Source organism: Pseudocercospora fijiensis, assembly GCF_000340215.1.
Source record: "Pseudocercospora fijiensis CIRAD86 unplaced genomic scaffold MYCFIscaffold_1, whole genome shotgun sequence".
Taxonomy (NCBI): domain Eukaryota; kingdom Fungi; phylum Ascomycota; class Dothideomycetes; order Mycosphaerellales; family Mycosphaerellaceae; genus Pseudocercospora; species Pseudocercospora fijiensis.
In genome coordinates this window covers 4183795-4207651 of record NW_006921532.1, presented here as the reverse complement: position 1 = coordinate 4207651, position 23857 = coordinate 4183795, and the positions used below count along the sequence as shown (strand labels likewise).

General features: G+C 49.6%; 10 protein-coding genes across 10 annotated transcripts; 5 read left to right on the top strand and 5 right to left on the bottom strand.

Moving 5' to 3' along the window:
• Nucleotides 1–24: 24 nt before the first annotated feature.
• On the bottom strand, nucleotides 25–1764 carry MYCFIDRAFT_129752 (uncharacterized protein; the record flags this gene model as incomplete). Its single annotated transcript, XM_007923113.1, has 3 exons — nucleotides 25–1110; nucleotides 1177–1476; nucleotides 1531–1764. The coding sequence occupies 3 exons, from the start codon at nucleotides 1762–1764 to the stop codon at nucleotides 25–27; spliced, it is 1620 nt and encodes a 539-aa protein (XP_007921304.1).
• A 1805-nt stretch (nucleotides 1765–3569) lies between these two features.
• Nucleotides 3570–6425, top strand: MYCFIDRAFT_75971 (uncharacterized protein; the record flags this gene model as incomplete). Its single annotated transcript, XM_007922229.1, has 1 exon — nucleotides 3570–6425. One exon carries the CDS (start codon nucleotides 3570–3572, stop codon nucleotides 6423–6425), a length of 2856 nt encoding a protein of 951 aa, XP_007920420.1.
• Nucleotides 6426–6733: 308 nt separating this feature from the next.
• On the bottom strand, nucleotides 6734–8053 carry MYCFIDRAFT_75970 (uncharacterized protein; the record flags this gene model as incomplete). Its single annotated transcript, XM_007922228.1, has 1 exon — nucleotides 6734–8053. One exon carries the CDS (start codon nucleotides 8051–8053, stop codon nucleotides 6734–6736), a length of 1320 nt encoding a protein of 439 aa, XP_007920419.1.
• Nucleotides 8054–8537: 484 nt separating this feature from the next.
• On the top strand, nucleotides 8538–11437 carry MYCFIDRAFT_169819 (uncharacterized protein; the record flags this gene model as incomplete). The annotated part of the gene is made up of 13 exons (XM_007923112.1): nucleotides 8538–8544; nucleotides 8603–8670; nucleotides 8702–9054; nucleotides 9082–9102; nucleotides 9136–9166; nucleotides 9196–9247; nucleotides 9284–9861; nucleotides 9893–9911; nucleotides 9953–10006; nucleotides 10036–10044; nucleotides 10083–10572; nucleotides 10603–10653; nucleotides 10684–11437. The coding sequence occupies 13 exons, from the start codon at nucleotides 8538–8540 to the stop codon at nucleotides 11435–11437; spliced, it is 2487 nt and encodes an 828-aa protein (XP_007921303.1).
• Nucleotides 11438–11441: 4 nt separating this feature from the next.
• On the bottom strand, nucleotides 11442–12354 carry MYCFIDRAFT_148756 (uncharacterized protein; the record flags this gene model as incomplete). Its single annotated transcript, XM_007923111.1, has 2 exons — nucleotides 11442–12058; nucleotides 12115–12354. The coding sequence occupies 2 exons, from the start codon at nucleotides 12352–12354 to the stop codon at nucleotides 11711–11713; spliced, it is 588 nt and encodes a 195-aa protein (XP_007921302.1). The 3' UTR covers nucleotides 11442–11710.
• Nucleotides 12355–12379: 25 nt separating this feature from the next.
• Nucleotides 12380–12698, top strand: MYCFIDRAFT_169817 (uncharacterized protein; the record flags this gene model as incomplete). The annotated part of the gene is made up of 2 exons (XM_007923110.1): nucleotides 12380–12538; nucleotides 12567–12698. The coding sequence occupies 2 exons, from the start codon at nucleotides 12380–12382 to the stop codon at nucleotides 12696–12698; spliced, it is 291 nt and encodes a 96-aa protein (XP_007921301.1).
• Nucleotides 12699–15917: 3219 nt separating this feature from the next.
• Nucleotides 15918–16494, bottom strand: MYCFIDRAFT_169816 (uncharacterized protein; the record flags this gene model as incomplete). The annotated part of the gene is made up of 7 exons (XM_007923109.1): nucleotides 15918–15933; nucleotides 15958–15966; nucleotides 15995–16129; nucleotides 16161–16222; nucleotides 16262–16346; nucleotides 16374–16428; nucleotides 16464–16494. 7 exons carry the CDS (start codon nucleotides 16492–16494, stop codon nucleotides 15918–15920), a joined length of 393 nt encoding a protein of 130 aa, XP_007921300.1.
• MYCFIDRAFT_148752 (uncharacterized protein) lies at nucleotides 16375–16930 on the top strand. Its single transcript, XM_007923108.1, has 2 exons — nucleotides 16375–16391; nucleotides 16444–16930. The coding sequence occupies exon 2, from the start codon at nucleotides 16493–16495 to the stop codon at nucleotides 16790–16792; it is 300 nt and encodes a 99-aa protein (XP_007921299.1). The 5' UTR covers nucleotides 16375–16391; nucleotides 16444–16492; the 3' UTR covers nucleotides 16793–16930.
• Nucleotides 16931–18295: 1365 nt separating this feature from the next.
• MYCFIDRAFT_159335 (uncharacterized protein) lies at nucleotides 18296–19111 on the bottom strand. The gene is made up of 2 exons (XM_007923107.1): nucleotides 18961–19111; nucleotides 18296–18896 (listed from the first exon to the last, which is right to left on the bottom strand). The coding sequence occupies exons 1-2, from the start codon at nucleotides 18961–18963 to the stop codon at nucleotides 18426–18428; spliced, it is 474 nt and encodes a 157-aa protein (XP_007921298.1). The 5' UTR covers nucleotides 18964–19111; the 3' UTR covers nucleotides 18296–18425.
• Nucleotides 19112–20769: 1658 nt separating this feature from the next.
• Nucleotides 20770–23585, top strand: MYCFIDRAFT_148748 (uncharacterized protein). The gene has a single exon (XM_007923106.1). The coding sequence runs from the start codon at nucleotides 21098–21100 to the stop codon at nucleotides 23474–23476; it is 2379 nt and encodes a 792-aa protein (XP_007921297.1). The 5' UTR covers nucleotides 20770–21097; the 3' UTR covers nucleotides 23477–23585.
• The last annotated feature ends 272 nt before the right edge of the window (nucleotides 23586–23857 follow it).

The following is a 23857-nucleotide window of genomic DNA, read 5'->3' as shown; positions in this document are numbered from 1 at the left end:
AGACACTACAATAACTGGCCTGCATCACTGATCAAAGGCCTTGTTGCCCTCAGAGTGCTCTGCAGCCAAGCCATCCTTGTAATTGGAAACAACACTATTGTCCAGTGTTTCATCAAAAACATCGACTTCCGTAGTTGCGAACTTCCTTGCGCTGACATTTCTCTCGAACAACAAGTCCAGCTCGGCAAAAGTCCTGCCTCTTGGTTCAGGCACGCGGAAGAACGTGTAGATGCAGCACAGGAAGGCGATACCGGCCCAGAAGAATCCTGCGTAGTTGCCCCAATCCCAAGCGCTGGGATTGATCATGTATGGAGTCAGGACCGAGCAGATAATTCCGACGATAATGTATAGGTTGCGACCGAGGACTACGGTCTTGATCTGCAAGCGACGAGTCGAGATTTCGGCGACTAGAGAATAGCAGACAGTTCCGACCGTGAGTTGGTAGACCAAAGCCCAGGCAATCATGATGCTTCCAGTTGCGAGTCCGCCAGCCTTTCGATCATCAACGAGGCCGAGGAAACCCATAATGAGAAGCATTGTCGTGAGCCCGCAAAGCCCGTAGAGGTACAGAGAACGGCGACCAATACCGATCGACATCAGTCCCCAAGCACCGAAGACACCGACCATATTGATGGCGTACTGACCCATAGCAAAGTTGTATGAGTTGTCCTGACTGACACCGGCCTGTTCGAGGAAGTAGGTGGAATAGTTCGAGAAGGAGTTGCCTGCAAGGTTCTGCATTGCCCAACACATGCAAACGATCTCAGTGCGGCGAAGATCGGTCCCTCGGAAGCAGTCGAAGTAAGAAGCGCCGGTAGTAATATTCTCCTCGAGAGCGGTCGTGTGCGCCATCATGGCAATTGTCTCGTCTGCGTTGAAATCGGTCTCACGATTCTTGGATGTGAGGCGGAGCAGTGCCTTCTTTGCGTCTTCGAGACGTCCTCGACGCACCAGCCACCAAGGCGACTCTGGAGCGAGCGCGATGCCAACGAGAAGAGGCACTGGCCACATCCATTGCAGAGCGTACGGAATCCGGTATGCCCATTGATCGGTCCGGTGCAGCATCGATCTAATGACACCTATAGCGATCAATTGTCCAAGACCCCAGCACTATGTTCAATTCGTCAGCGTCTGCCTGAGAAGGAGGAGGAGGGAATCGATGATCGTTATACTTACCATGTTGACATATGTGGTCAGGTAGCCACGAAGAGCGACTGGACAGACTTCGGAAGCGTATGTGATTGTGAGAGTCTGGAAGACACCCCACGGAATACCGCAAAGAATCTCGCCTACGAGGAGGACTTTGACGTTCGGTGCCGTGAAGAAGATGGTGATGAACGCAATGATGAGGATCAGACATCCCATGACCGTCCTTCGATATCCGAAACGCTCGCTCACCCATCCGTTGATGAGGAGACCGATGAATTCTCCACAATTGGCGCCGTTGCTCAAACCTGCCTGCCAGGGCGCAGGAACCTGGCAATAATATCAGCGATGACCCGTGCCGCGCCAAAAGTTCCTCTCAATTACCTGGTGACTGCCATCGGCAGTAAGCACACCGTATTTCTCGTTGAACGTGTCGAAGGCGTAGAAGTTGTTGACCAGAGCAACCTGATAACCTTCCATAGCAATGCAAGTCGAGATAAGAACGCTCCATGCGATCGCCTTGGGATACAATCTGATGCCTTGGAGCAAGGTCATGTTGTGCTCGGCTTCAGAAGCTTTCTTCGCATCAATGGTCATTTGCTTCATGGTGTCGGTCATCTTCAACTCGCCCGAGGCAGGGAAGTGAAGAGGACCACCCTGTGCCTCCACACTGTCTTTCTTCTCATTGTGCGTAGAGTCACGCCGTTGGTCCGCCATGGTGGCTCACAAGCTTGCGATGCTTGTCCGACGTGGTTGCAAGCTGATGTGGTGAGGAGACAAATCCTGGAAGGAAGCCGAGCGAGAGAGACACACTGCCGATGTGTCTGTATTAAATACAACATGTGTGCACTAGGCCAGAGGTACACCCGGTGGCGTGTGCGCGGAATCTTCAGCACCATGCACTCGCCGACTTCAGCTCGCAGCAATCCGACCAGGGCAGCAAATGCAGAGGTTGCCATTGGCTGAATGGGAACAACAATGTTCCTCGGAGTAGGCACAGCACCAGACTCCTCACTTGCGAGGCTGCGAGCTCGCTCCGCACGATGCCCACGGGGTACTGCACGGAAAAAGATAGCGCCGCTGGTGTGCAAGATGGCCGGCCCGGCCCAGCCTCTTGGCACTTTCTTCTGATTGATCTGTTTGAGCCGGCAGTTGGCGCTACGCCTTCGCTTGACCACTTCCAGGCAGCCGACCGACTGTCAGCTGATACTCATCGGCGTTCGACTGGATTCCATGGCTGAACGTTTCGCCGAGTTCTCTCCCCGCGCGCCCACCGAGTGGCACAGAGGGCGAGTCGACTCGTGTCACCGCGTGTAACCCACGTGAAGACCAAGGATCAACCCACTTTTATGTATCTGGCTTTTGACTGCATTTCATCGAGTAATGCAATCAACCTGCAAGAGAACTCAGGTTGACAACCACATGCCGTCAAGACAACAAAGCGATGTGCGAAGGTGTTTCACCATTTTTCGAGTGAGGTCAGCGGACATAGAATTCAATGCTGCGGCAACGCTATCGAGATAACTCAAGGAGAAGACAGCAGCGAAGGTCATGTACAATTCAGCATCACTCAGGACGTGGAAGGAAGTACAGTAGAGATGGTAAGCGGTTGTCATCTGGGCAGCGCCAGTCACTCCTTGGGACATCTCTGTCAAATGTGTAAGACCTCGCTCAGCCGCGGGCAGTTCAAGCCTTTGCAAGTACTCGTGAAAGATTGTGGCGCGTCTTATCAGTATTACCAGCAAGGCTGAAGCGGATGAGATGTTGAGATGTGTCCTGGAGTTTGTGGCGAGAAGATTCATCGTGCTGGTCTTCTGTGAGAGCATCGATGGGCCCGAATTGCTGGCGAGTAGACTAATGTAGCGATTGGGGCTCCGACCATTGGCATGATGCAGTGAGTGTCAATCGAGAAGCTCAAGCTCTTGTGGCCAAGAGCTGCGTATGTCGTAGCGCCCCAAACTTCCCTTGTACAGGTCATGACGGCAGTCCGTATTGGCAGATTGCTGGGCACGGTGAGAGCCACGGAATGGCCGAAGACATGATTCGCGGAAGTGAGCACGCCGGCGACTGAACTCTCTGCGGCGCTGGCTTGTGATCGAGTCTGTCCGATGAGCCAGAGAAGATAACTATTATGCTGCGTGGGCAAGGAGGTTGTGCAAGAGCTGCAGTGGTGAGATTGGTGAGAAAAGCTCGAGGAGAAAGCTGGCTCGGCACACTTTCCCGATTCGGCCATTTGTTTACACTTCCAAACATACGCGACTTCCCGCACGTCCATCCATCCTCGAAGTGCAATTGCCATTGCTCAAGCATTTACAGCACACCGGCGACCGCAGCTTAGGAGATCGACTCCGACAGGCAGTCTTACACTGCAGACTTCAGCTGGCAGCATACTGGCGACATCTACGAGGCATAGCGGGAGCGAAATGTTGCGCATTCGGTCGAGCAGACCCAGCTCCTCATACGGTGACGGCGACGACAACGTCTTCACCACCGCGACCCAGACCAGCTTCCAGAACGCGAACGACATTCTACACTCCACTCCTCAGCAACAGCATACCGACGACGCGCACGCATTGCCGCTCCACTACAACCAGCATCCCCACATATACGACCAAGACACGCAGGGCAGTGCAGACATGTCAATCGAGCTGGGGCGCGGTGTGAAGAGAAGTGCACAGCAACAGGACCAAGACCTCTCCTCCAACGCCATCTTCAACGTTGGGAACGACAACAGCCAGCACGACTTTCTAGACACCCCCCCATCTCGTCCGCGCAACGCCCAGCGCAAGTCGGATGGCACCCTTCGCAAGGAGGCCTCGATCCGCCGCGCTACCGAGTCTGCCCGCGCTAATGATACCATGAAGCGATCGACCGCTGGAACACGACGAGCTGTGTCTGAGTCTCAAGCCAGGAAAGGCGCTGACGTAGAACCGGCGCAAGAGACTGCAACGGCAACGGTGATGGGAACGCGCTTTTCCCAGCGTGTGTCTTCATCCTACAACATTCCCACTCGCTACACTGCAACGATGGGCCTAGCTTCTGCGCACAGTACTCCAAGACGACAGGCTGCTGGAAATGCCACTGTCCAATCGACCACCAACTCTGTCAACCACTCTTTTATGCTCCCAGATGTTGCGAACATCACAGAATTAATATCTGGGCCAAGAGCGAATGGCACTCCATTGGTTCGGCAGACTGCTACTACGCGCTCCCGTTTCTTGTCGACATCATACAGGGGAGAGTCGCAGACACAGACTCATTGGCCTGTGACAGCAGTGGGCTTGCCGGAAGATGAAAAAGCCATTTTCGCTTCTCTCCAGATGCTGCATGATAGAGTCAATCAGCTCGAACAGGAGAAGAACGAGGCACAGAAGCACATTGAGGAATATGAGCGGGAGGTCATTGAGCTTCGGAGCCAACTGCAGGTAGTCGATGGCCGAGCAGACAGCGGACTTGGTTCTGAAGAAGACAACAGGGAAATGAACTTTGTTGCTGCACAGAAGGCTAAGCTCCAGGCCAAGCTCAAGGCTGCCGAAGACAGACTGGAGCGATCCGAGCGCAAGGCAAGCGTTTCTAACATAACCGTAACTCGTGTCACCAAGGAGCGGGATATCTTGCTCAGTCAGCTAGCGACAGCTTACTTCAAGAATGAAGTGCTCGAGGAGGAGAACGAGGCCTTTCGCGAGAGCCTCGGTGAGTTGCGAACTGCAAATGAAGACTTGAGAGCTCGGGTGCGAGAATTGGAGGATGAGAAGGCCCTACTGCGCACTGAACTTCCCTCGCAGAGCGCGTCAGACAAGCACGAGAAAGGTGCAGCCAGGCGTCGAACTTCATCGAAACAAATGAACGACAGACCCGACGATATTTCGGATGGCATAGATCTTGGCTACAAAGCATTCGGTGAAGAGCAGCCAAGGCGTCAATGTGAGCTCGACAGGACCGGTAGCAAAAACGATCAACTCGGAGAGACTATAGTGCAAGAGCTCGCCTCGCGAACGGAACAAGAGATACAAAAGCACAGAGATGCCCGAATGGCCGAACGAGCACAGAATAAAGCCCAGCGTCCGTCGACTGCGCGCTCACGGTCTCATTCACGGCGGAGAACGAGCTTGATTGAAACCGATGGTCTGCGTCGACAAACTCCAGCTCCTGTTGAGATAGAGCGAACAAAGTCGTTCTCTGTCGGAAATGATACCAGCACGCGAAAGTCTTCTCTTTCAACGAGGTTAACCGAGCAATTCGAACATGATCTCACAGTCCTGAGTGACCTGGATCCCCTCGATGTTGCGCGCTTACGGAGAAAGCTGGAGGAAGAACTGCAGGCAAAGCATTGTGGAATCAGCGAACAGGTCCGTGTCCATGAGGAGACTGCTGTTACTGGATACTCAACATCCCATCGCTCGCTTTCCCGAAAACCCTCGCTCAAAGACACCACAGCCACCGTAGGTCGTCTCGATCTTGGAGACGACTCAATCGACGACATTCTGAAAGTGACGAAATCCGTCCGCGTGCAATCGCCTCACACATCAGACGAGATCTCACATTCCGACGATCACACTGTGAACCTGGAACACATCTCATCTCTGAGCAATATCAGCCGCCGCAGGAGACGCACTGCTAGCGCAGACGGGATGACATCCGCCTTCATTCTACCCGATATCGACTTGAACACGAGCAGTTCGCTACCCACCAGCTCCAGAAGTAAATGTATTCAGCATCGAGCCAGCCAGTGTACCGCATGTGATCACGAGGATACTCAGGTCGACATTCCAACGCCGGTGCCAGTCACTGAGCGCGAAGACATAGCTGACACGACCAATGCTACTGTCAGACCATCGCAACCTCCCGCTGAAGCACTTGCAAAGGTCATCAAGAATCTTGAGGATGAGATCAAGCACCTCAAGCTCAGACGCGATGCCAAGAATCGCATCTACAATCAGCATGAACCAGCGCTGGCGAGACGAAAGCGAGTTGCTGTCAAAGAATCGATTGATGCTCTGACTGCAGAAATTGAGAGAAAGAGTGACCAGGTCTATGCACTGTACGACGTTCTCGAGGGTCAGAGGGACTCCACGTCAGGCAAGGGAGACCCTGAAGTGAAGGATATCGATGTTGAAGAGACTCTGCAGAGCCTTGCCATTGATCCGGCGGATCTTTCTGGGAGAGTGGGAAGAAAGGCTCCAGTAGGTCTGGATGGCCTGGATGATCTGAGTGATGACAGCGAGTTGCCATTCGAGGGGTTTAGCGAGGTGGAAAGCGAGGTAGGGGGAAACAAGTGAGAGAAAGTATAAATTGTTAGCGTTTCTGTACTGCATCGTTAGAGCCATGAGTCTGGGGTTGCCTATCATATTGGAAACGGTCAATGACGACGCAATAGATAACGCGAGGTCGAGATGCCTTTTGCTTGATTACTTTGACTCTCGGCTTCTGGCCGGTCGAGCTGGTAGTCTAGTGACGGCTATGCTCCTTCGTCGTCGGAATTTCGTATCCCTTCATAATGCTGGTCATGCTTCAAGTCTATTTTATCCCCAACGCCACGCTTTATCGCTCCTTAATCCTTAATCTGTGAAAGAAGAGGCCACCGAAATCATGCAGCCGTTTTCGAAGGCGTTTTGGTCGTCGATCGCCTCTTGATGCTGAAGAGATTCTTCAGCTTCCTCAATCTGGATTCACGCTCCTGGTCTTGCTGAATAATCTCTTCCCTAGAGAGAATACGCGCAGACTCGGGCGTCTCATCTTGAGCGACCTCCGCAGGCTCGTGTTCTTGAGATCTCCGTCGATGATCTCGCGCGCAAGTCGAAACCACTCTATGCAAGATCTGAATGGCGTGGAGCCCGCTCAAACTGCCGCTGGCTTTTTGCGTTGTCGGATTGCGCCACGGGCAGTGGTCGCGGTGTAGCTCCACCAGGTCGATGATTGCAAAATTCTCGCTGTTTACCTCGTCCTCGTTGTTGCTTCGCCTCGAACTCCGATAGTCAGGTTGATACATCCACAGGCCGATGCGTTGAAAGCAGGCGTCGCACTCTAGCAGTTCGTTTTCGTTGGAGCCTCGCCAGCCATGCATAGCGATCGTGAAAGCTCTTTCTGCGTCTGAATTCGCCGCGTTGTCTTCAAGAATGGTCGTGGGGAGATCTTTCAGCACCTTTGCAGAAGAATCGTCAAAAGACCTGATCTTGACTTTGCTAATGGAGCTGCCAATATCGCGCAGTGAGCGAAAGCGCTTTCTCAACTCTGGTTGCCATATCGATGGTCGGACCACAGGCAGACGATAAATGTCATCCTTGCATCCAGCCTTGTGCCATAAACATGAAGTCGAGTGTCCTTCCACGATTTCCTCTCTGTACCGGTCTGCCAATGCTTCTTCCAGAGCTTCCGCTTCTGCGTCGTCATCCTCGTCACTTTCTTCCTCTGCCTCCATGGAGTTCCTGGCCTTCCGATCGATCTCCATGCTGACCACGAGCCTATGTTCACAGCCACCCTTGCACGCCACAGTATTGACATCGACACAAACCCAGCCGCGTTTCGCCCACTCCACCTCCCCAATCGGATCTGGTTTGGGATGCCATTGACTCACGCTACTAAAAGTCTTCAGCCGTGCGAGGAAGGTGTCCTGCGACCAAGGCGAGAATTGAGGCGGGGGCTTTGACAGATCGCGGCTGCTGTGGTTGGGAAGCTTTCGTGGCAGTGAGATAACAGACGCGCTCGTGCTATCTAGAGATGTTGCAGAAGCGCTGTGCCGCAATCGCTTTCTGGCACGTTCCCGAGCCTCGTCAAAAGCTGCAGCGGCATTGGAAGTACGTTTCTTGCTTGATGTCGACGCATCATGAGCGGGTAGAGCTGCAGTCGAAGTCAAGGCGTCGAGTGCTTTGTAGAATTTGCGCTTCGTGGTCGCAATCGCTTCAGGCATTTTCACAAGTCGTGGCGTGGTGCATAGTAAATGTCATGTCACACATGTCGTTGTGTCGGAAACAAAGAAGCTCGAGACTCAGCTGGTTGGCGGCTATCTCGAGATCAGACGAAAATGGGATTGCATAAAGCACAGGCGATTATTAAAAAGAATTATACACAAAATTCTTTTCTATAACAACAGAATAACAAAGAGAATTACTATAATAATAATGCCTAGACGTATGATACAAAGTATATAGAATCTAACTACGATATAAAAAATAATATATCTTTAATCTAAAGATTTAAGAGTATATATTCTAATATTTAAATCTTATAACTACTAAAGCCATTTTTAGTCTATAGAACTCCAACTAAAAGTCTTAATATTTGCAAATAGGAGTAATAATAATTGTTTATTTCTTCTAGTAATATATATTAAATCCTAATATATTTAGATAAGATAAGCAGTAAGAAGTATTATCTATTCCGTACGCTGTTACATGTACAGTATAAGCTACTGCCTAGGCTATTATACTAATCATCTTGAGTAGTCAACAGGTCTGAGTAGGAGATAGGGTTGGCGGAGTGAATGAACGGCGACGCGAATCTCACGCCAAAGCACGCGCAGCCGAGGTCATCACACATGACATAACATGACATGGAGATGGAAGTGGGAGATGGAAAGGGTACTGTTATTGTGTACTCCCTACCGACTCAACATCCTTTGCAATGCACATCAATACCCTGGAGTCTACTCGACGCTGCTGCTGCGAAGTCCGAACGGGGCGCAGCTGCTGTAGAATCGCTCCTGCTGCGGATCCCCCAGCCGGTAGACAACCATCAATATTGCCAGGGAATTCGTGGCATGCAACACACGCTGAGCACTGCATCTGACTTGAAACAAGATGTCCTTTCGAAAGCCTACATCGCTGTCCATACACATTGTTGGCGAAACTTGCCGCACACTCCTGTCTCCAGCATTGTCACATTCACATTCTTGTGCTCTCACAAGCTGATGTAACTACCATTCACACGCCATGGCAGAGATGATCGAATCGCAAGGCCGTGGCGAGGGCGCAACACAACACATACGCTTAGCATGCCAGGCCTGCCAACGGAAGAAGATCAAGTAGGTGAGATCTCAGTCCAATGGCACAGAATTTGCGGACCTTGCTGATTAACTCCCGTAGATGTGATAGAATTTTCCCATGTGGTCAATGTCTTCGATCAAGCCTTGTTTGCGAAGCGTCGACAAGAAAGCCACGAGTGCGTCATCCTGGGAAGCGTGCAGTGGACTCAGAATTGCGGAATCGCATAACGAAGCTTGAGAGCCTGGTCGAAAGCCTCAGCGGCGAAGTAGGACTAGTTGACATGGACGCTGTTGCTCCGCCTAGAACTCCTCATGTGGCTACCAGTACCCATGGCTCACCGGTCGTGGAAGATAGCAGTCCGTTCTGGTCTACTTTGACGAACGAGGTCCAAGCTCTGCGGGACGCACTTGACGAGGATGGATCCGACGATGAGGCGGCTTCGTTGCCTGAAGCACAAGGTGGACTCCAACGGACCGACGACTATACGCTGACACATGACCTAATGATCTGTCCCCCTGGTGCAATATACGTGATACCAGGAGCTTTACCTGAGCCGGCGTCTCTGATGGCCGAAGAGCTGTACAGAATTTATCTCACCAACGTTGACCCCGTCTTCAAGCTTCTTCATAGACCCACTGTGGAATCATTCTTGTACCACGACATGCCGTATTGTGGACGGCCTGCCAACTCTGCACCGAATCGGGCGCTCAAGACAGCAATATGGTTCGCAGCAGTGACAACGCTTCGAGATGATGAATGTGCAGCTCGTTTCAGCACTGCCCGGTCAGAACTTCTTCGATTGTATCGAAGACATTGTGATGCAGCCCTGACTTTGGCCGATGTGATGGTAACAACAGATTTGGCAACGCTACAGGCACGTTGCCGCTTCTCGCATTACAGATTCTAGCCGGCGTCCGTGGACAATGACCGGCTTAATCATGAGGCTTGCGCAAGGCTTGAATCTTCATCACGAGAACGCTAGCCACACCCCGTTTGAGCAAGAGATGAGAAGACGACTGTGGCACCAAATCCGAGTGCTTGACGCGTTTGCAGCATCGGACAGGGGAACTGAAGTCCTCATCCCACCCACATCATTTACCACGGCTCTGCCAAACAACGTCTACGAGGACGACTTTGACGCGAACTCCCCCTACATCCCTGATGGAGAGACAGGCATGAGCGATATGAGCTTCAATTTGATGGCTCATCTGGCCACTAGAGTGACTATGCAGCTTCTTGCGCCGGAGCATACTCCCAAAGGCGAGACATGGCAACAACGGCTCGAATTAGCTCGCAATCTGGGCAACGAGCTGCGCGAAAAGTATTTGCTATTCTGCGACCTTTCAAAGCCTTTTCATAGGTTCATCCACGCCGTTGGCACCTCCATGGCTGCTTCGAGCATGCTGAGAGCGGTGAGACCGCTGCAAAAACACATATCCAGTAAGTAAACTCTATGGCATCTCTGTACCCTCAGATATAGGAATTCCTTTCTGCTGAAAGGAGTACGTGATTGTAAGAGGATTTTGTGAGCCTGCCGTCGTTTCAAAGTTGCCAGCAAACCATCGCGATCATTCATCGCTGACGTTGTACCAGGCATACCACCAAGAGCCGATAGCCCTCTCGTCCTTGAGCTGGCTGTAGATAGCCTACGGGCAAGTGAAGCTACATATGACGATCCAGAGGCTGGAAAATGGCGATGGATGGTCTGGGTGCAATGGCACGCTCTCGCTGTTGCCTTGGCAGGACTCTGCTCTGTCCGCGACACTCCACTCGCCAAGACGGCATGGCTTTATGTCGAGAAAGCGTACGATCGCCATTCAAAGCAAGTCGCTGATTCACGCAATGGCAAACTGTGGCGGCCGGTCGAAAAGCTTTATAGAAAGGCCAGTGCGTTCCGCGACGGCATCTCAGAATCAGCCATCAAGACCCACAAGAAAAGTACAAGCCTGCCGAAAGTACCACAGCCAGAAGTGGATGTGTCGAGTCTGTCTCTAGATAATGCCATGATGCCTGACACGATCGCGTCACACCTAGCCAATCTGCAGCCTTTGCATGTGCAGAACCACAGCACGACGACCACCGAATCTGTGAATGCCGAGATGGATACGCAATGGCCTGCTATGCCATCGCAAGGCGCCGACCTCCAATGGATGGATTGGGAGAACATCATGCAAGAGATTTCGACGGTGTCAGGAGGGATGGATTTGAACGAGTTCGAGGTGCCCCAAAATTTGGACTTGATGCAGAACACCAATAGTTTGCCCGAGCCGCGTGAGTGGCCATTCTCGTTGTATCAGAATATGATGTAAAATGCACTCGACCGGACGGCTTATGATAGGTCGCGATCTATGCACTTTCTACAATAAAACATCTAGCTTCAATCTGCAAGCGTCATGCTCTGCCACCACTTTCGATTTTGATCTAACCGTGCATATACGTCTCATTTCGACTGCTCCGCACGAGAGTATCTATAGCTCAGCTTTGATAGCATCTCCATAGTCCATGTATCTTGCCACTTTGCCTCCTCCCACTTTATCTTTCGCGGGCACATCCAGCACAAGCCCCCAAAAGTGCCTTCGGGCTCAGCTAATCTTCGCGTTGCTGAAGTCCATCTCGGGGTGCTGCTCCTGAAACTTTTTCAGCATGTCCAATTTCTTTTGCTCGTCGCTCGTAGGCTTTCCCGCCTCCTTCTGTCGCTGATCGTACATCATCTTCTCAACCATCGACCGCGTCTCGCCATCCAGGTCACTCAGCTTGGAGTTCTCAGGCGTAATCTTAGATGTATCAATCTTGGGCGCGGAAGTAACGACGTGTGCCCACCATTCCATTTTGTTCTGTTTGTCGAGATGGATGGAGAGCTCTTTGCCGGTCTTGACTGATTCGAGCGTCCAGGTAGAATCATCAACGACAATGGCGTGTGGGAGGGTACCCTGGAATGTAGGTCAGCATCTGTCTGCCGAGAATGAGTACGAAGAGAGACTCATACATCGATAATGGGCTCTTGGCCTTTGATGCCAGCCTTCAGGCTGGTCTTCGTGATCTTCACATCCAGATCTTTGCCCTTGATGTTGGCTGGCACAATGGCCGTCAGATCAAGGTCACCGATAGTCTGTGTCCATTTGTACGGTAGCTTGCTCTGCTCCTCTTCCTCCTTGACCTTTGCCTCCTTGTCCAAACGGTCTCGCTCCTCAGGCGTCGGCGATGCTGGTCGCTCGTTTTCTGCCATCTTGAGTTGTGGAGAGTTCATGTTCATGCGAACAAGTGCGGAACAACCCCGCTGCTCACGGCTCACGGACCGGCTGCAAGGGTCGTCACCTGGCAATCGCTGCTCAGCATGGCTGCCGAACGTGAAACCCTACTGTATCTATCATGACCTCAATCACTGGCCCCAACACATGGAGATAGCAAGCGTGATCGTATGTGCTTTCCTAAAGACAGGCCGGCGAACTCTCCCAAGAAACATTCGGCATGGAGATTCGAGCAGTGAGGCGCTTACTGGGTTTCTCGGGTTACGTGAGAATGCCAAGAATAGCAGAGCCTCAGCGCCTCCCCATGTATTTTACTAGGTAGAATGCTCCTCTTATGCTTGAATAGACCTTATATCGTATCCCTACACCGCTAGAAGATGATAGTTATACAGCTGCCGCCCGAGCTAGCAGGTGTGGTATTTCTTTACGGTGCTAGTTACCTCCTAAAGTAGTATTTCGAGATGCCGCGAGGCTAGTCACCTACCGAAGACGCGAAGCGTATAAGTCGATCGAGAAAGCCAGTCGAGAAGGAGTTGCCGGCGTATAAGGATGCTGTCGACAGACGCGAGTCGTCGCCTAAGAAGGCCGCAAAAGTAAGGAAGGGCGTAACGAAGAAGAAGACCGTAGCGTAGGCGCTTCGAGAGTTGATAGACTCGCTAGCAAACGATGCTAATGCTTACCGGCGCTTCGCGTAGTAGCAGAAGGATAATAAGGACGCCTTAACGGCGGTAGATGTTAATATAAGCGGACAAGTTAATAAAGGTAAGTTAACGCGGATAGGCAAGGCTTTACCTAGAAGAAAGCAGTTAGCGCTACGGCTACGGCAACGTAAAATTAATAGTGTTTAGATAGATAAGGACGATATAGAGACTGAATCTAGCGATGAGCGTAATATCTTCTAATACAAGCAAACCTAGCGCCTATATACCGGCAAAACCCTCGTCTTATCGTTTAACGAGGATCGCACTAGCTAGTCTACTCGCTTCGGTAATAATGCTTATCGCTAGGCCGTCGATAAGGCGCAGAAGAAGGGGTTGTTTGTTAGTAACCGCTTTGTCGTTGCTACTACTAAAACAGTAACGAAGAAGAGCGAGTTTAGAGAAAACTTTAACTTAGGTAGGTAACTGCTTATAGCGGCTAGATTCTTAGCTAATACTGCCTTAGCGGATATATACGAGAAAGGCCTTAAAGCCGCATTTGAGTATAGAAACGATCCGAAGAATGTTAGCACTATCCGCATAGATATAGAGTTCTTTACTATAGCTAAAGACTCGCCTCCTATCGCTCTACCGAAGTCTAAGCTGAAGCCTAACGACTAGCAACTTATCGAGAGTAATGCTTTTATTGCTAAGAAGCGTACAACTAGAGGTAATCGAACAGCTAAGATTAAAGCCGACAATATATACCTTATAGTAGGCTGTCCTAATATTAATAAATAGTACTATCTTCCGCCTAACTTGCCGGACACCTAGAGGCATTATTTATAGCTTAGCAACTACTCTTTCAAGCTCTAGAGCGAAGCCTATATCGCTAGCGAAGAAGGCGTTATATTAAAGAACCCGCCTTAGAAGGCTATTAATTAGATGAAGTTGTTTACTAAGAACAAACGAGACAAGCCGAAGAAGGAGCCTACTTTACTATAGCCTCTAAATCTATATACTCCTTATCGCGGTATACCTATACCTCCGGTTGATCACTCTAAGCTTCTTAAGACAGTATTTAGCCTCGCTACTAGCTTTGCTAATTAACAGTATATCTAGCTAGGTTCAAGCTTAACTTTAGCTTCTTAGTCTTAGTCTCAACCTTAGTAAGAATCACCTGTTCTAACTAGAGTTGCTGCTATACTTAGTACGCCGCTACGAAGTCTTCTACGACAGTTCTTTAAGTAGGCAGCAAAGCAACCGGAATAGTTAGAAGCAGAAGACAGTAAGTAGCTTGTTAAGATAGAAGATTACTTTATAAAGGAACGATATAATTGTAATTAGATATATACGCTGTCGATAAAGATGTAGAAGGAGCTAGGCTTCTTTAAAGGCGACTATAGCTTTATAAGAGACAGCCTGAAGCGCTTTTAGAAGTAGAAATTAGCTAAGAGGAGCGGTTAGCTTGCAAGGCGATTACGACATTTATAATAGAGAAATGGCTGCTTTTATTAGGCGAGATTAAGTAATAGTTTACTACCAAATTGATGACTTAACGGCCTAATTTATCCTCCGCTAGATATGCTATAATCGCCGTTGTCGCTGTTAAGATCTCCGCTGAAATTTCCGGAAGTACGCAGTATATACAAAGCGGGACTATCCGCTTTACGCCTAGTAGCCTCCCTTACGTTCTTATACTACTACATTGCAATATTATAATAAGAAAATTGACACGGAGCTTTAGATGTATATTCTTAAGGAGCTTGTCAATTTTTATAATATATTATAGACGTAGTGTAGTGCTATACTAGTAGAGTGTCGAAGCTAAGTAATATATTATCTAGCTCAACTCTATTAACGTTGTAACCGCTATGTTCAAAGAGTTTACGCACATCTATGCCAGCAATATAGTCTAGTGCCTATACAAGAAAGTTAGCAAAGTTAGCGTATTCCTTCTATCGGTCCTTGTTCTTCTTTATCCACATTTTAAGTACGTTAAAGGTCTATTCGATTAGATTGAGATCTAGTAAGTATAGCGGCAAATACTCGAGTCTGTAGCTAGCTAAAGTAACAATATCTTCTACGTTGTCGCTATAGTAGATTAAGTAGTTATCTATAACAAAGATTATATTACGACCTTTAAGAAGAGGTAAAACCTCATTCTCGAGCTAGTTATCGAATGTAACTTAATCTACGGCTCCTTCTATATACAGAGTGCAAGGTAGGTATCTATTAATAGTTAGAGCCGGTAATACTAACATCCTCTTCTGTCGCTGCGCATACTAGAAGTCGTAGCAATCTATACCCTTTAGAGACTATCTATATTTGCGGTATACAGTCTTCTTATTTAAAGCAGTCTTATCTATAAACACTAACTTCTCGATAGGCTAATCTTTATACTTCTCGCTCTAGACCGCCCTATTCTTTGTATTGCGCTCTAAGGCGATCTTGCGCGAGGCTTTACGGCTCTAGTTTATTACCTTCGTAAGGGTGCGGTAGATAGTCTTTAGCGACACTATTATACCGAAGTTGTCGTATAGCTCGTAAGCTATTTCTTCGAGGTATGCCTCCGGTCGATTAGTTAAGTATTCTTCTAGCTACTAGCGCTTACAACTTAGCAGAAACATTAACTTTCTATTAGTTTACTTACCTTACGTATCTCCGCCGTTATCGCTAATTGCGGACCCGATTTGCCTCGAATTAGGCAGTAACACTCGCTAAATAAGTCATAATTTACACGCTATCGATATAGCGTCGAAACCGCGACTCCGGACTTCTTATAGATATCCTGAATGCTGAATCCGCCCTCGAATAGCTGCTTTACCTTTACCTTAGTCGCTAGCGGCATTTTAGTACTATAACCATTACGACGCGCCGGCGGCGCCTTACCTTGCGACTTCCTACGTATCACTATTGCTACAAGAGATGGACAAACAACACCTCAGAGGGCTCTATACCATTAAAAATGCGACAACACGGTATATTGAGAAATGGCGGTGCGCGGCTCTGCGGAGGCTTGGCATTCTCACGTAACCCGAGAAACCCAGTAGCTAAGCTGAAGGAAGCTTGGAAAGACACAGTCGAGTCGAGGTCTGGAATCTGGATGTCGTAGCTTCGGAGTCAATCCTTGAGCAGTCGGATACAAGTCAAGCAGAGCTACGCTGCTCTCTTTGTGCATTGGCCTCGGCCATATGGCGCGAGGAGCCTCAGTTGATCCCTGGAGATAAGACGTACCCGACCCCACTTGCGCCTCGCTCCCCAGGTAGAAGAGGGGCAAGAGTTTACCTGGAGGTGAATATAAATATTTCGTTGTCCATGTCGACACTTTGCTAACACAGGACAATAAACATTCTGACCCTTGTTTTACAACGTAGGTATGTTGGTCCGTGTCGTAGGCTTGTCTTGATGCAACTAACGTCCATGCAGTCCGAAGCAAATCCCAAGACCAGCAGCAAAGCACAAACCGCTGTACAACATGGCAAGTGTCACAGTCGTTTACCCCGCCGGGGGCACTTTCAACATGGACTACTACAAGTCGACACACATGCCGCTTGTGCAGGAGAAATGGGCAAAGTACGGATTGAAGTCATGGAAAGTTGTCAAGTTCCCAGACGACTCTCCGTACTCGGTACAAGCGACCCTTGAATGGGACAATATCAAGCAGTTCCAAGATGCGGCCAGCGGACCAGAAGCAAAGGATGTTCTTGGAGATGTGCCAAACTTTTCGAACAAGGACCCGGTCATCATGGCTGGCGAGGTTGTTCTCACTTCCTAGAGAGAGGGTCTGGGGTACGGAAGTGGCAGCGGGATTGAACGAAGACCTCGTTGGTCGGAACAATTGTGTCAATGGCTTAAGATGGGCTGATATTCAAGGAATTGATCGCTCTCAATTATTGAACTACTACCCACATTCACAACCTAGAACCTTTCATGACGTGCGTACCTCCCGGCTGCTTTGACACAAAACTGTCGTCTACTTCACGCCACGTCGATGTTGATGTTGCGAGATCGTTTTCCAGCAATTTGACAAGTTTTTCACTATCACCGATTAGTGTCAAGCAACTAATGCGAATGTGAAAGAGTCGCAGACTCACACAACCGCGGTGTGTTGCGATGTCACACTGTGAGCATGCGCAGCTTCCTCGTTTTTGCATCGACCGAATAACAGAATCTCCTTTGGTGCTTTGGGTCGTATGAACAATGCGTACGTGAGAATCTCTGGTTCTTGGGCCCTCACAAACGGGACAAAATCGTCGAAGACTTTGAGCACCTTATCCCTATCTTTGCAGACCAGTTTGGTCAAGAAGATCAGGCAGCCGCCGAACGGGGTGCCATGCTGTTCTCGTGCGAGAAAGCCACCCGTTTGGTACCAAGCTACCTAGCAGAAGTCTCAACAACAACTCTTGTCTCACATTCAATCACTCTTTAGATGGACTTACAAGTTCTTCATCCTTCGCATACAAGTCCTCGGCTTTGACAGTCTGATGATATGCTTGGAAATACTCCGGATCATCAACCTGTGCTTGCAAAGCAGACTTTCTATCATAGATCTCCAGACCTGCTATAACCAGACCACGATCTACTCTCGGCGGTGAGGGCGTGAAATAGCACCACGTCGAGCAATGTGCTTCAGGCTTTCGATAGTACTCTCGCGCCGCTCTTCTCAACAGCTCGAGAACCTATTTCCGCATCAGCAAGTACTATCGTCGACACAAGCAAGAGGCCATTGCACTCGTTCCCTCTTCTGCGCACTCTTCGGATAAAGGTGGCAAAGAAGCGCAATCCCGTTGCTGGACATGTCCGGCATCTGACACAGTGAGTTCTCACTTTTGTCTGGTTCGTGATGTTGATAGTTTGGTCTTGTACACAAGGAGTTCGTCTGGGGCCCCGCATTCAGGCCAAGGAGACCGAGTTTACCCGAAATGCTGTTGAACAGTGAGATATCAAGGAACTCGCTGTTCTGTGGCTGATGGCTTGAGGAATTGGACAGTAAAATTGAGAATAATCTGAATAGGTTGATTATCCGCACATCGACATTCTGCAATACGAGTTGATCGGAAATGAAACTGCCGCTGAAACCGTTGGCAAGTCGTCCAGTTTCTCCAACACGTCATCTGCCTTGGTGAGTTAAAGCTACATTCAGGATAAGGGTATTGAAGATGCAAATTCGTCCAGTAGCCCCTTGAGCAAATTCAAAACAGTGAGATCAAGCACGTCCATGCATTATTCACCCAAACGCCAGACAACTGCTCTCTGTGTTATTCGCAACGTTGTCTCCGGCGCCAAACGCCACAGCATTAAGCTTTTCGCTCAAAGCCCACTGCTGCAAGGCATGAGAAGCGTCGTAATGTTGATTCCAGTGCCGACTCGCATGCCGGCCTGTCCTGTTTGGAAAAAGAAATGTTGCGCTAGTTGGCCTCGACTTCAGCAATGCCTCGTTTCTCATCAATTGGCTTCTTGGGCCTGAAGATGGCGTCCTGCCCTGACATCCTCCTCGAAAGCGCCCTCTCCACCTTTGCCCCGAGCGCGATCTTGCCGACTTCTTCGGTCTTGTTGCTGCTCATGACGAATCGTTGCTTGTCAAGACGCGTATCGTTCATCTTATCGAGGACGTTGGCAAAGGACTTGATCTCGGCTGTGTTAGGGTCGGTAGAGGAGAGCGTCAGAGAGCTGGACGCGGCGTTTGGATCGGCAGTACCGTAGATTAAACGGCCTTTCTCTGGAATGGCCTGCGGCATGAGGAATGTTTGTTCGCTGAGGCGTGAATTGTACTGCTGCGTGGCGCTGGAGGATCTGTTGGAGTTGGTGTCCGTAGGCGCAAGAGATGGCTGGAGTGATGGTGCACCAGAGTAGGTGCTGAAGCGAGCGTCGTTGCGAGCCTGTATAGCCATAGTTAATATGGAATGGCGGTCAGCGTGGCATAGGATAATGCGTGCAACATACCATACTGGTCGCTTGAGGAGTGTTGCAGCGAGGACTTCGTTGTTGGCGCACAAAGGAACGGCCTGCGCAGGTAGGTAGGTAAAGCTTCACTCTCGCACGTCAGAGGGGATCGGACATATCACCCTCGTCGTCTATATAGGCTTAGTAAGACAACTCTATAACTAGCCTATAGCCTGAGCTGGTGCGGACTAGACTTAGAAAGAATATACCTTACTTTCAATCTAGCTTGAATATAATTAATAGATAGAAACAATAAAAATTAGCAGTAGGTCTATTTATAAGTACTAAAAAATCTAAAAGAATTTTTTAATTTGTAGCTTAAAGTCTAAAGCAGGCCTTCTATTTTCTTTTTATATTCTAAGTCTAAAACCACTAGATTTCAACTTCTATAGCTTAGATTTAACTAGACTCTAGTACTACTATACTAGAGTTAGTAACCTAGTATAAACTGTATAATAAACACAATTCTAACTAGTAGAACTATCCCTAATTACTTAGTATTAACTAAATACTAATACTAGTAAAGTCCTATAGTTTAAATATAAATTTAGATACAGTTTAAAAACTTAAATTAAAATCTCTTTATAGTATAGTTTAATTAATAGAGTAATAGTGCCTAGAACTTAATTTTTTAGAGGTTTACTAAAGCTAGTAGATGCTATAGTAATAGTAGCTATTATTATAATTAGTGTATAAGGATACGACTTAAGGTCTGTAAGAGCAAAGAGGAGTAAGTTCCATATTAGTAAATTTGAAGGTCGTACTGCGGCGTTACCACGCTTGGCATTCTACGGTAAAACGCCAAAGGCAGCAGTGGGCTGAAACGAAGCAAGACCGCATTGTCCTCCCTTGCACTCTGGCAGACCATATTTCCATTCTCTTTGAAGCTTCTGAGAACACCTGCAGCAAGTAGTGTTGACCTTGCGAGATCCATCAGCTCGATATCTTCTAGAGGCGTCACGACGCTAGCAAGGGATTCGCCATTCTCCCCCTTCTTTTCTGAGACTTTCTCACACCTTCTCACTGTGAAAGACAGTGAGCAAACACTCAGACAGTATAGAAGATACTAAAGGCCTATGGATAGCGTAGTTGGACACATCACCGGATCTAGTTGTTAGTTCACACACAGTTCCAACAACTTTAAGTAATCCCCTACTCATAGGCACAACTTTGATACCATTCCTCGCAACTTTACGGTGCCCTGCTTTTGCTCCTAGAGATCAGCTGATTTGATCGGAATGTGTACCAGACTGGGCGCCAGCATTGGCAGCGCTGCCAAATGCTCACGCTTCTGTGTTCGTGTTGATATTGGAGCGGCTTGCGCCAACAGCTTCCTGGGATCTGCATATTCTATCAAGTCTGCTGACCAGGCAAGGCTTGACGGTAGTTCTCATTATTTCCAAGAGGTGCTCGATGCAGGAGAATCGGTGCGTTTGTGATGCGAGGCAGCCTATATTGCGCAATATGTTGAATAAATCCTCAGTAGAAGATACATGAACGATGTCTCTGGGTATGAGGCCTCGGTGGTTGCTGTGCAAGGTGCAGCTGAGCTTGTTTGGAATGCAGAGGTCGATGCTCTGTACGCTCTGCTCTGTACATGTAACGATGTACCTCGTCCAACGTCCAACGTACTTACTATCCTGCTCCGGCCCTATGATACTGACGAGCCGTCAGAGTGCCTGCGCTGCCTTCTGTTGATTGTTGTCTTTAAAGCAGCGACTCCGGATGACCCCAGCTATCTCTGCCCGCTCCACATCGTAGCGACGAAAACCCCGCCACTGTTGTCCAAGGACCTCGTCTTACATATAGCCTCAAAGAGCGAATACCCATCATCTGCAAGAACAGCACGCCCCCTACCAAATATCGATCGTCCTCCAACCCTCGCACGCCACCAACAGCTCATCTTTGCATGGCGGATTTGACAGACATCTGTGCACAAATGCGGCTCTGATAACGCATGCCAAAGCCGAGGACAGCGTCAGGTCGAGCTGCATCAATCAAGTGAAAGAGTAGCAAGTGTAGTGGCAACAGAGGCGGAAGTCTACGTATTGACGGACGTAAATCCATTCTAGTTGCAACCTCTGCATGACGCCTGTGTGACAACCTGCGATCAAAGCGGTGACGCTTGGGTGAGGCGATGAGTTCCACTGCGAGCCCAACACTGCAGGAAAGGAAGGGTGCGAACGTACCTCCGGCGCGAGCGATACAGTCTGTCCCTACCACCTTCTTCTTGAGAACGGAGAGGGAGATAGAACAGAAATCACAGAGAGGACGAAGGACGTCACGGAGCTCTAGTGAACAAGCGGTCGACGCGAGCACGATGGCGGAAGATAGCACTTTTGGAGTTGAGAGCCTGGAAAAGACGATTGCCTCTATTTTTGCTTCGGATGCGACTCTGTCGAGGACATCCAGCAATAGCAGCAGCCACGCCGTAGATGCCCAGCTGGACACAGGCAAAAGACGCAAGAATGGAAGGCGCGTACACCCAAGCATAATTGCAACTGGGCATCGAATTCTCTCGTCAGATCGGGGTTCGTCGCTCGCATCACCGCTTCAAGCTGGCTCGCCACCGCGAGACCAATCCGCACGGAGAACATCAGGCACTTCGCTTGCCAGCATGAGCCAGCCTTTGACGCCGCTTAGGCTCAGCCCTCGACCGGAATCTACCTTACCGAGCGAGACTCGTTCCGGCTCGCCAAAATCTTTGCGACTTAGCGACGAGGAAAGCAGCATAGCAGATGAAGGTCATAGTCAAGCTGTTCTTTCCTCTAGTGGTGACGACGAAGAGTACAATCTGCGCGTGCAAAACATGCCCCAGTTGGTTATGCCTAGCCTCGCTATGCCCATAAGAAGGCCGTTCACGGAACTCGGTCGCAGGATGGGTAGGGCGAGGATACTCGTTGTAGGCCCCAAGCAAGTGGGCAAGTCTTCCTTCATCCAGAGTCTCTTTCGAACATGCGAACACATCGTACACATCGACCAGCTCTCACCGAGCATACCCAGTCAATCGTCATTCGCTTCCGAAATCTCCCATTATGTTCCAACCACAGCATACATGGAGATCCAAGCTTCAACAAGGCCATACCCGACATGGTGGACAGATGTTGAGACCAGGCGCTTGCTGCTCCGAAGAGGCAGTGTCGGCGATGGTGTCCTTGACCGAAATTTGACGTTCATAGACACGCCTGGTATCGAAGATGACTCGCAAGTACAATCGATACGCAACCAGGTCACAGCCTCACTCGGTCGAACATTACGAATGGAGTGCATGAGTGATGTCGAACTTGTGAACCTACTTAGCGGTGATGGAGGTGCGCAAATTGACGCGGCTATATATGTCTTTGCTCCCAACTTGGCTCAAGAGTCCAGCTCATCGCCTTCGGGATTGACTGCTGCACACCAGGAACTTTTGCAATTCCTTTCGAGAACTACAAATCTCATACCGGTGATCGGCCGGGCGGATGCAGTATCGCCAGACGCGCTACATGCTCGAAAGAACCAGCTCCGCGATGAGCTCGAGAAGATGAACATTGAGACATACTCCCTGAAGGATCTTAAGGGCAACAATATTGTGGGACCTTTCACGATTTCATCAGCTTCGGAGGATGACGCAGACGAGGTTGATGCCAGCGTTCTAATGTCCTCGCAGTATATGAAACCCCTTGCCCCAAGCGATCTTGCACAATTCGCAGACATGTTGTTCTCGCCGGAGAATATGGCCAGAATGCGACACGTATCAGCAACAAAGTTCTTGCTCTGGAGACAGCGAAATCTTGGTCAGCACGTTGGCATGGAGAATCAGGTTGCTTTGCAGTCTTCATCCATTGGCCACCATAGTCGAGCTGCAAGTACTGGTAGCCTGCTGGAGGAAACAAGTAAGGCGCTTGTGCCACACTCGACTTCCAGCTGCTACTGCTCGGCTTCCCCAGCACTCTCGGAAATGTCGGCGCTGTCTGACCATGTGCACGACACTTCTTCTCTCGCTCTGGCCAAGTACAACGAGCAAGCGAAGACTACTGTGCCTTTCCGCCAAATTCGCCTAGCGAAATGGGCTCAGGATCTTCAACGCAGCCTCGATAACGAACGTCGGAAGTACCATGACTTTTACTCTACTCAGCAGGCAGATTGGGCGTCTGGTGATCAAGAAAAGAACCAACAGGCGCTAGTAGCATTGAACAGTCCAGGGCAAGGTCGTCTTGGCGGCGACCTTGGAATCATCGATCCTCGAGACCCGCTTGGCGTTCTAGCTTTTGGTCAGGCGTGTAGCCGTCAAGGCTTTGTGGTTCTCCAAGTTGCAGCCAGCTGCGGATTGCTCGGTGCTTTGTTGTACTGGGCTGCAAAGAACTGGCACGACATCCAACACTTCCTCGGACTGAGCATGTCACCGCAGACCGTAATATCTGCCACAGCAGTACCACCCCCGTGTTCAACAGATCCACAACCAATTCTGAGTGGCTGGTTCAAAGATTCGAAGATTCGAGGCTTCTTTGATTGGAGCAGCTGGCATCAGCACTGAGATGTGAGCCTAACACATTTTCATCCGTTCGCGAACCATTGATGCATTATTGAGATACCACGACGCATGTACGCAGTAGCAAAGATCTTGCCTAATTTGCAATTCATTGAAGTCTCTTCACAGGCCGTTGCGTAGCGAGCTCCGTGTTCGACATGATGCACAGTCCATCACGCGCGCCAGACAATAGTGGCACGCAGCGACATTTATGAATCTGCTATGCAATCCTATCGCCAGAAGACCGGTGAACAAGTACCGCTCTACGAATGCACTAGAACATCATAATTTGATGATAATGAACGCCACGGCGCAGTCGATTGGCGACGGCTACGTTGTTGTGTTGCCAAGCGTGTCAAGAACCTCAGGGGGGAGAGGAAGGGCGTC